Consider the following 11,005-nt stretch of genomic DNA (forward strand, 5'->3'; position numbering starts at 1 on the left):
TTTTTGCTGTATTTTGATTTTTTTTTAATTTTCTGGATTTCAAAAGCTGATGAAATGAAATGGCTTTTTTATTTTTAATTAGACAGCGACCTTTTTTTCTATTTAAATACTACATGCGGTATCATACGTGGAACAAAATAAATTTCAAATGCATGCAGATCATATTAAGGGAGGCCATAGTTCTGGCCGTCGATCTTTTCATTTCCTGATTGAGACGGAGAAAAGCAAGCAACTTCCATCTTTCTTTTTGCTGGTTCCATTTACTCTGACGCCTTCATTTCTATCTTCCAGTGCAAGCAATAATTATGACAGGCAGGCAAAACTATCTTCGACATCACTATCATTGGACTTATTCAATTTTAGAGGCAAAGATATTCGTTATGGCTTTACCGCAAATATATATAAAGCTCTCAATTAAAAGAGAGTTCGCACCTTCTTTGATGACAAGGAAATAGGAATAGGGGACGAAATTACACCAAGACTTCCCAAAGCAATCTGGGAATTTGGGATTGCCATTACTGTATTTTCTAAAGAGTATGCTTCCTTAACATTTTGCCTAAACGAACTAGTCCAAATCCATCAATGTATTAAGGAAAATGGTCGACTAGTTTGGGCGATTTTTTTATGATGCGGCGCCTTCTAAACTACGACATCAAAGAGGAAAATATGGACAAGCACTAGTTACCCATGAACAAAACTCAAAGGTTGATGAAGAAAAGATGAAATGTTGGAAGCACGCAGTACATGAAGTAGCTAATCTTAAGGGCGCATCACATGATCCAAGTTTATTCCCCACTGTTACATTTTTTTTTTCACCTAGCTAGTCTCTATGGTTAGAATAGAAGAAAATATTAAAATTATTATGCATGCATGTGGAGAATAACTTGTATAGATTTAGTTAGAATTGACTGAAATTTCTATTTGGATTTCCAGAATAGATTATGAGCATAAACTCATTAAAGAGATTGTGAACCACATTTTTAGGATAGTAAAAAGGGTCCCCCACTAAGTTGCCGAATATCCAATTGGTTTAAATTCCCGCGTTCAAAAGACAAACTCTATTTTACAACTTGGGTTAAATGATGAGGTCATCATGATAGGAATTTATGGAACTAGGGGAATGGGTAAAACAACAAGAGCACGTGCTGTGTATAATGCAATTGCTGATAATTTTGATTGTTTGTCCTTTCTTGATGATATTCAAGGAAAATCTGGAAAACATGGCCTAGAACAAGAGCAAGCCAGAATGCTTTCAAAAGTTTTAGTTGAGAAGATACAAATTGAAGACATTAATGAAGGAGTTGAGCTCATGAAACGAATACTCAAAGATAAAAAAAATTCTTTTGATTCTTGATAATGTAGATGAACGAAAGCAATTAGAAATGTTAGCTGGGGCATGTGAATGGTTTGGTTGTGGGAACAGGATCATTAGAACAACAAGGGATTTACAATTACTTAAGAGTCATGGGGTTTTGAAAGAATATATGAGATGGAGGGTTTAAATGATGAAAAATCTCTTGAGGTATTAAGCTGGAAGGCTTTTTAGAAATATGCAAGTTGATGATCCAAGATATGCGAAAGTTGGGAATCAGGTGATAAGTTATGCCAATGGTCTTCCCTTAGCCCCTGAATTAATAGGCTCTTATTTGTATGGTAAGAGTGAAAGAGAGTGGAAACCTATGTTAGATGGATGTAGAAGGGTCCCCCATGATAAGATTCAACAAATATTAAAAGTAAGCTATGATGGCCTGAAACAACTTGAAAAACAAATTTTTCTTGATATTGCTTGCTTCTATAAAGGGGGAGAATTCGAATTTGTCAAAAAGATGGTGGAAAGCGTTCATCATTTTGATCTGGATTATCATATTGGAGTGTGACAGACAAATGCCTCATAAAGATTGATATGTTTGGTGATATTATTGAAATGCACGATCTAATACAAGACATGAGGAGAGAGATTGTTCATCAAGAATCATCAAAAGATCCAGAAAAACCAAGTAGGTTGTGGTCAAGTGAAGATATTCTTCATGTTTTGGAGGAAAATGAAGCAAGTGCAACGCTAAGTAATGTCATTATCTACTGTTTTTTCCTTATTTTTCTCATAGTTTTTTTTATAATTTCCTGGTGGTATTATACAATTGATGAGATTTATATTTCACTACTACAGAATGTACTATTTACCTCTCCCATTCATGTCTATTCTTAAAAACGAAAGAGAAAAACCTCCTATTCTCCTCTGTTATGCAAAAACATGGGAGGGGAAAAAAAACTTCTTGTCTGTTTGAAAGAAACAGATGAGAAGATTCTTATCTATTTCTTTGAAATAGAGGGCAACAACTTCCCATATGTTTGGGAAAAACAGACGAGAAGCTCCTTGTCTATTTAAAAAAATGTCAAATATGCATTTGCATTGTACCATTTCCTTTTGATTTGCAGTGCCCTAAGTAACAAGAGGTAACAGAGTGCGAATACTATATTAGCCGTTTTATGTTTAACATTATTGAGGGTGGATGTACCAAAAAATTTGAAGAGGTAAGTAAAAATAATTTTTAGTTTTGTAATAGCTATTGAATTTTTAAATTGAATTGTTGCTTCATAATTTAAATTCGTTCATTTGTCAATTTGCAGATTTTTTATAATAACTACTCATACACAGTTGATGATATTGATTTTATCCAAAACATTTAAGCAAAACAACTGCTTCAAGAATGGTGGTGTAGGGAGTGATAAAGTTTATGTTTAGAGATAACTTAGTATGATTAGGTTATCAATTTTAAATTTTGCAATTTGTTCTTTTAACTAGTTAGTTAATGTATTGATGAAGTCATGATCTAGATATATATTGGCTGAAAATATTAGCTGGTTTAAATGTTAGACAATTTGAACTTGTTGAAAAGTGACTGCTACTATTGTATTACAAGTTAGTTACTGCATGGCAAGTACCCATTCAGGAGTTAAATTTTTTTTCCCAAAAAAAAAGAGCACATTCACGTCTATTGTAAGGAGACAATAGTAAATGGGAAATTTTTTTACTTCTGTTAAGAAAAAACAAAAGTAAAAAGTCACCCTCATTTACTTCTGTTTTGAAAAAACAAAAGTAAAAAAGCACTTATTTACTTCTATTCCGCTACAAAACATTATTCACGTCTATTTTCATAAAAACAGTAGTAAATAAATATGATAGACAAAGTGTTGTTTTTCCTAAAATATCGTTATTAATCATATGTATTAGTTAGAACTACCATTTGATTGAATCTTTAATATGTGTAACTACTATAGTGACTTATTTGGAAAAAGAAAAGAATAAATATGATAAACAAAGTAGATTAGGGTATTATATTTAGAATCAAATTGAAAGTTAAACTAACTCTTATATTAAGGACCAAAAGTAGTACATCAATTATTGCCACATGCTAAGTTTGTTTAGATTTTAGTTGCTGTAATTCCACGTGATATGGTCATATCTCTGTTCCACTGTCTATTTTGGTACTCTTCTCATTTTGCTTTCTACTTTGGCATTTTAGAAAATCCTTACATACTTAACTTTTTTTCGCTTGAGATTATTGTGCAACTAAATCAAGACATGTGAATGTTTTATATAGTATTTATTCTAAAACTAACTCTAATTATTTAAAGTCATTAATATTTTAAAATCCACCCAAGTTTTCTGCTTTTATTTCTTCTTGTTTTGGGTCTTCATGTCATTAGGTTTATTGTCTTTTGCCTCCTAACATTTCATTTTCTTTTTGTTAATTTATTTGTTGGATCTGTTCTAATCTTCAATTTTACAGTGGGATTTTCTTTTTCCTTTATCGTCATCTTATGTTATTAATAGCTTTTTTTAAAAAAGAAAATATAAATTTCTTTTTTATTCACTGACAATGAGTCAGATCCACTTTCTTCTCTCCCATACTTACGCGTCTTTCCAACTTATTGTCTACTATCGTTTGTCTATTCCCAGAAGGTTTAGTTCAGATTAATTCCTATTAAGAATCTTGATTTTACCTAGGAAAATTTTGATATGATTCATTTAATACTTGTTTTGGTCTGAGTTAGACGTCAATATATAAAATTAAAATCTTGTAGGCATTTTATGAATATCATATTGTGTTGAGTGCTTGAGTTTTGTCAACTTAGTCCTGAACTTTGTCAAAGTTAAACAATGATATTAAATCAACTGGCTTTAACGACAACCCATGACATGTAATATGGTGAATTATATCTTTTTCAGTCACACCAACCTTCATTAAATGGATTTCTTATAATGCTTATTCTTAATTATACTGCTCCATTAATCCAATTAAATAATGCAGCATGTTTTTCAGTTATATCTATAACATCCTACTTTTAATTTTAGGATTTAAGTTATATTTGAATGCGATTAATTAATAGTAATTGAAATTATCATGTTATTATTTGAGTAAGAGAAATTTATTCAAAATAAAATTAAATTTTAATGACATAATTGTAAATCTTAATCTTAATGAAAACATATATATAAAGTTAAAAAAATAAATAATATATACATGATAATCAGTTGTTTGGGTTACTTCTTATTATGGTAACTGTTTTGCTATTATGGAAAAGTGATTATTGTTTTATTATGAATATGAATTTTTAATAAGTATGGTAAACTTCTATTAGATTGATTTTGCTTTTTTCCTACCATAGTTGACTTTTCAAAATGATTAACAAAGTCTTTTATAATTATGATAATTTTTAATTGTATGATTTGTTCATTCTATCATAGTTATTATATAAAACTTTTGAGTTGACTCTTTTCTACTGTAGTAGCCATTAAAAATTTAATCATATATTTCGAAAATAAGTAATTGAACGGATATCAATGGGGTTGTTATAATATTTGTTTCACTCTATTATCAAAAATGAGAATTTTACTGATGATGGGGGATACGTTAATATATCTGAAAATATTTGTTAAGCTTTGATACATGTCTTGCTTCAACCTACCAAGTTCTCCGTATTGAATTCACATGAAAATTTTTTTAAAAAAAAAACACTGTGAAAACTACAAAACTTGAAAAAATTATTGGATTAAAATGCATCCAGCGTCTTGAATTATTTGTCTAAGTGTATCCAATACTCTAAAATATTTTGTTATTTATCTAACACTCTGAAATATTTTTCTAAATACATTTAGCATCATAAAGTATTTTGTTGTGCAAGTTTACCATTAAAGTATTAATTTTTTTAGGAAGTATTTTTTTGAGGAGGAATTTTAAACTTGCTGTTAACTTCATAAAAAAGTTCATATCAATGTGCATCAAGTACCGTAAAGTATATTTTCAGTATTTTCAGGATACCAGAAGCATCTTGAAAAATATTTCAGGGTGTTAGATGAACTGCAAAATATCTTTTTAGAATATGACATGCTACTTTATACTCACACTATCAAACTGGATTTTCTTCAAAAAACTTAAGTTTAGGCTGTCTTATTTTCTATCATATTAAAGGCTCTTTTTGTATTCTTGATCAACCTCCAATTTTATTACGGGTTGGATTTTGACCAAGGGCTTAGTTGGTTGTAATGTTTGCCGATTATTAATGAAATACAGAATTTATACTCAAAAAACAAAAAGCAAGCACTCTCCATCATTCTTTGTGAAGGCCCATCTTGTAATGAAAAGATGCAACAAACGAAAAGGGAAGTTGAAAAGATAAAGCATCGGATACCTTCCATCATTTCCGTCTACTTCAAGGAAACGAAAGTAGGAAGAAAGTTTGAGGGTCCTTCTTTCATTCTGAGCTGTCGTGGAGTTTGGGAAGTGAGAAGATGAACGCTTGAAATAGGAGGAAACTTTGGTGAAATTAACTGCCCAAGTGATCAAAGGAGGAAGATTATCTGAGCAGGCATTTTTGTCATGTTTTTTTAAAATATTACAAGAGAAATAATGCGGATTTTAAAATTTGTTGTTGATTTCCTTTGGTTTAAATTGATGTTAGAAAGCTTAGCTAATATATTAACATTCGAAAATTGATGGACGAGAAAGAAATTGATTCTGCGCACAAGTTGTTGTTGGCATGAAAGAAATTATAACGTAAATGAGTGGTTAATTGTGACCAAGCCAAATATAATATGAACTTGTAAATCACACAACAAAATAAATTTTATATTTAGAACTGAAGGAGTGAAGAAGTACGTACAAATAATACTGGCAAAAGTCATAATATAAGTCAACTAATTGCTTCGTTCTCTTCATCCATCTTTCCCGTCTTGTAAGAAAAAGAAGATGCAAAGAAAGGAGAAGAATAATTGAAAAGAAATCATTTCCATCTATTTTCAACGAGACGAAACAGGGAGGAAATTTCAAGGTCCTCCTTTCTCACCGCGCTACTGTGGGGTTTGGGAAGTGAGGAACTGAAATTTTTTGGTAGCTTTATTTTTTTCCTCCTCTTTTATCATGTGATTTTGTCTGTAATCTGAATTGGTGCCTGAATATTTAGAAATCAAGAAAATTAATAAAGTCAGAGCTATTATATTGCAAGAAATTTGTATTAGTTTACTGACATATACTTGTAATCATTTACATTGGAAACTATTATATGATAATTGGGTTTTATATTTAGGATTAAATTAAATTAATTTGGGAAATGTTGTATTTAAAACCATTAACTTTAACGGTAATTTTAATTTTAACAGTATGGTTGTTGAAATTCAAAATACAAAACATCAGGATGTTTAATTTAAGCCTTTAAAGATTAGGAAGGTGATGTTACGGTTGTACTTCTGGGATCTTCCTAGAAATTCTCTGACCATTTAGCTTTTTACTTTACTAATCAACATACTTGACTTTGAGTCAACAAGGAAGACTTCTAGCTATTTTGGCTGAGGTACGCTAGCTGGAGCGAAGGACGAGACGCCGAACAAATCAGAGCTGCAAAAACGTCTGGAAGAGTAAAGATTTCTACAACTCTCATCCAACGTAATTAACGCAGACCATGTATTTTGACATTTTCTAGCATTTTTCTGCTTCATCGCCCTCTGCCTCCGATCTGGTGATTAATTCCGGTCTCTTCTTTCATATTCTTGTCCTTTTCACTCTAATACGAGTTTGCTATATCGGTGTTGGGTTTCGCAACTACTGTTTTGTTTCCATCTTTCAATCGATTGAGTTTACACAGGAATTGGATCCAAATACTCATGTATAAACCGAGATCTTGATCCATTCTTGTTCTATTTGGGTTAATTCTAGTACGGCGCGGCTCCAAAATTGTTGGGGATGGATCTCATATGGGTTGAATCTCTTCAGGAAAAGGAATTAAGTGTTACTCCTGTTTCCCACCATTAAGCCAAGAATACAGCGTCATCTACTTAGAACCTAAACATACTATGTGAGTCTTAGATAGGCTTCGACGATTATATTGCTTAGGGGGTCAGGATTCTGTGGATCTTTGGGAACAAAGAAAAACTATGAGTGGGTCACCTTGCCAAGAGTCTCCAGTCTTTAGGTATTATGCAAAATTTGGTCTATGTGGGGTTTGTGGATCAGAACCATCATTTGTTATTTCTAACGCGCATGGGAAATCCCATGTTACTAAATTGACAGTTTGTTAATGTTTACTCCTTTTTGTTTGGCTCTTCCATTACCGTCTATCGATATATCCACTATAATTATTTATTTTTATATTATAGTTTTATTAGAAAATAAACTGCATGTTTGACTTCAGCATCTGAAGGGATCTGACGAAGCTAGCTGGGCGTATAAACAAAAGTCAATGTCTAAAATTATCCCTTCTTTTTTTTGTTGTATTTTGATTTTTTTAAAATTTGTGTCGATTTCGAAAGCTGATGAAACCAAATAGCTTTTTTATTTTTAATTAGACAGACTTTTTCTATTTAAATACTACATGCAGTATCATATGATGAATAAAATAAAGTTCAAATGATACAAATCATATTAACGAAAGCCATAATATAAGTCAACCCAATTCCTTTGTTCTGGTCGTCGATCTTTTCATTTTCTGTTTGAGACGGACAAAAAGCAAGCAACTTTCATCTTCCTTTTTTGTCTGCGCCATCTTCTTTTAGGATACAATACTACTTGCTTAGTTATTGGCAACATTTATTGTTTTCACGATGAAGTCAGTCAGATCCTCTTCATTTTCCTCTTTTAAATGGTGTTTGTCTGTATTATCATCACACTTGATAATTTTTCAATCTAAATTTACTCTCACATCTTCATTTCCATCTTCCAGTGCAAGCTATAATAATGACAAGGCGAGCAAATTTGATAGATTACCAATGGACTTACGATGTCTTCCTCAATTTTAGAGGCGAAGATACTCGTTATGGTTTCACAGGAACTTTATATAAAGAACTCAATCGAAAGGGGGTTCGCACCTTCTTTGATGACAAGGAAATAAGAATAGGAGATGAAATTACACCAACGCTTCTCAAAGCAATTCAGGAATCTAGAATGGCCATTATTGTATTTTCTAAGCAGTATGCTTCCTCAACATTTTGCCTAAATGAACTAGTCCAAATCCATCAATGTATCAAGGAAAATGGTCAACTAGTTTGGCCAATTTTTTATGATGTGGAGCCTTCTGAAGTACGACATCAAAGAAGGAAATATGGAGAAGCACTAGTTACACATGAACAAAACTCAAAGGCTGATGAAGAAAAGATGAAAAGTTGGAAGCACGCACTACGTGAAGTAGCTAACCTTAAAGGCTTATCATATGATCCAAGGTTATTCCCAACTTCTAATTTTTTTCCTTCTAATTAAAAACTTTACCTTGGTAAATCCTATGGTTAGATTAGCATGATATTATTACAATTATTATGCATGTATATGAAAAATGAATTGGACGGATTTAATCAGAATTAAGTGAAATTTATCTGTTTGCTTTTCCAGGAAAGATTATGAACATGTACTAGTTGAAGATGTTGTGAACCAGATCTTTAGGATAATCAGCAGGGTCCCCCTTGATGTTGCCGAATATCCAGTTGGTTTGAATTTTCGTGTGGAAAAAATAAATTCTCTATTGAAACTTGGGTCAAATGATGAGGTCATCATGATAGGAATTTATGGAACCGGTGGAATGGGTAAAACAACAATAGCACGTGCTGTGTGTAATGCCATTGCTGATAATTTTGATTACTTGTGCTTTCTCGATGATATCGGAGGAGGATCTAGAAAACATGGCCTAGAACAAGAGCAAGCCAGAATGCTTTCAAAAATTTTAGGGGAGAAAATAGAAATTGAAGAGATTAATCAAGGAGTTGAGCTAATAAAACGAACACTCAAAGATAAGAAAGTTCTTTTGATTCTTGATAATGTGGATGAACAAAAGCAATTAAAAAAGTTAGCTGGGACATGTGATTGGTTTGGTTTGGGGAGTAGGATCATTATAACAACAAGGGATTTACAATTACTCAAGAGTCATGGGGTTGGAAGAATATATGAGATGGAGGGATTAAATTATGAAGAATCTCTTGAATTGTTAAGTTGGAAGGCCTTTAAAAGTATGCAAGTTGATGATCCAAGATATCGGGAAGTTGTGAATCAAGTGATAAGTTATGTCAACGGTCTTCCCTTAGCCCTTGAATTAATAGGCGCTGACTTGTATGGTAAGAAGTTAAGGGAGTGGGAATCTATGTTAGATGGATGTAAAAGAATCCCTCATGATAAGATTCAGCAAATATTAAGAGTAAGCTACGACGGCTTACAACAACTTGAAAAATAAGTTTTTCTTGATATTGCTTGCTTCTACCAAGGGAGTGAATTGGAATTTGTCAAAAAGATGGTGGCAAGTGTTCATGATTTTGATCCAGATTATCATATTGCAGTGTTGGTAAACAAATGCCTATTAAAGATCGAGACAAATTTTTTTATGCAAGATTGTATTAAAATACATGATCTAGTACAAAATATGGGAAAAGAGATTGTCTGTCAAGAATCACCAAAAGATCCAGGAAAACGCAGTAGGTTATGGTCAAGTAAGGATATCCTTCGTGTCTTGGGGAGAAGTGAAGTAAGTCTAACTTTAATTGGAATTATCTACTTTCTCTTAGTTTGCCTCATAATTTTAATTTTCCCCCCATGATTTCTTGGTGGCATTACAATTGTTGAGATTTATATTTATTTGATTATGTTATGGAAAGATAATGCTTAATTAGCTAGAATTCAAAACACGATGGGGCCGGATGAAAGGAACTTCAATGAGACTAACCCAAGGCTTGACTAGATTGATTTCTGAAGTTTGATTTGTTGTGTTTGTTATTGCTTAGTTTTGACTTCGAATTAGGATTTTTCTCTATTTTTATGGTATTTTATGTTGTCAATATTTACTTTATGATTTAATATTTATTGGCTAAAACATAAGCGCAAAACAATCGTCACTCTAACTGATAAAGAGTTATAGGGAGTTTGTATCTGTTCGCATGCTATCATCTATGCGATGAAACCCACCCTAATTGAAATTATACTGAAAAATTATTCCTGAAATATTGTTTTAAAATACGACAATTGGTCTAATTCAGAGTAACCAAAATAAATAAATAAATAAAAATTGAAATGACGTATAGCTACTAGTTATGCATGAATTCGTTTTTTTAAAGAATTCGTTTGCTGGTTCTGTGTTGCTGCTTCATTCTTCATTATGACTACTTTTCTATAATGATTGAAAATTTTCGTTTGTATTTATGGCTTATGGGGAAGAAAATGAATCGAAGTTAGCATCATAATGGGAAGACAATTTTTCAGAATCCATAAAGTAAAATATTTATGATATTTTTGTCCAATCAAGTTGAAAAGAATTGTTTTATTAATTTTGTAATCAAAACTGTCAATTCAAAATTTGTAAAACTACTTGTTTTAATTAATGAGATAAACTAAACAACTTTAAATATCTAAGTTTTTTCCTAAAATATATTGTGATGGAGGAAGCCCTTAAGATTATGAAAATTCTCAACATTCCTTAATTTTTTTTTTTTGGAGAAATCTTCCAAATATCTTTTAGCAATTTTAAAGTGTGAAAT

At 31.7% G+C, this 11,005-nt stretch overlaps 1 protein-coding gene across 1 annotated transcript; it reads left to right on the plus strand.

Moving 5' to 3' along the window:
* Positions 1 to 8,231: 8,231 nt before the first annotated feature.
* LOC114741659 (TMV resistance protein N-like) lies at positions 8,232 to 9,711 on the plus strand. Its single transcript, XM_028929913.1, has 2 exons — positions 8,232 to 8,713; positions 8,880 to 9,711. Exons 1-2 carry the CDS (start codon positions 8,232 to 8,234, stop codon positions 9,709 to 9,711), a joined length of 1,314 nt encoding a protein of 437 aa, XP_028785746.1.
* Positions 9,712 to 11,005: the final 1,294 nt, after the last annotated feature.

This window comes from Neltuma alba, unplaced genomic scaffold, assembly GCF_004799145.2.
Source record: "Neltuma alba isolate B1F8T4 unplaced genomic scaffold, ASM479914v2 tig00003455_pilon, whole genome shotgun sequence".
Lineage (NCBI taxonomy): Eukaryota > Viridiplantae > Streptophyta > Magnoliopsida > Fabales > Fabaceae > Neltuma > Neltuma alba.

Coding starts and splice junctions, on each gene's coding strand:
- LOC114741659 (XM_028929913.1), top strand. CDS start 8,232: ATGACAAGGCGAGCAAATTTGATAGATTACCAATGGACTTACGATGTC. Junction 8,714..8,879: donor GGCTTATCATATGATCCAAG/GTTATTCCCAAC, acceptor TTGCTTTTCCAG/GAAAGATTATGAACATGTAC.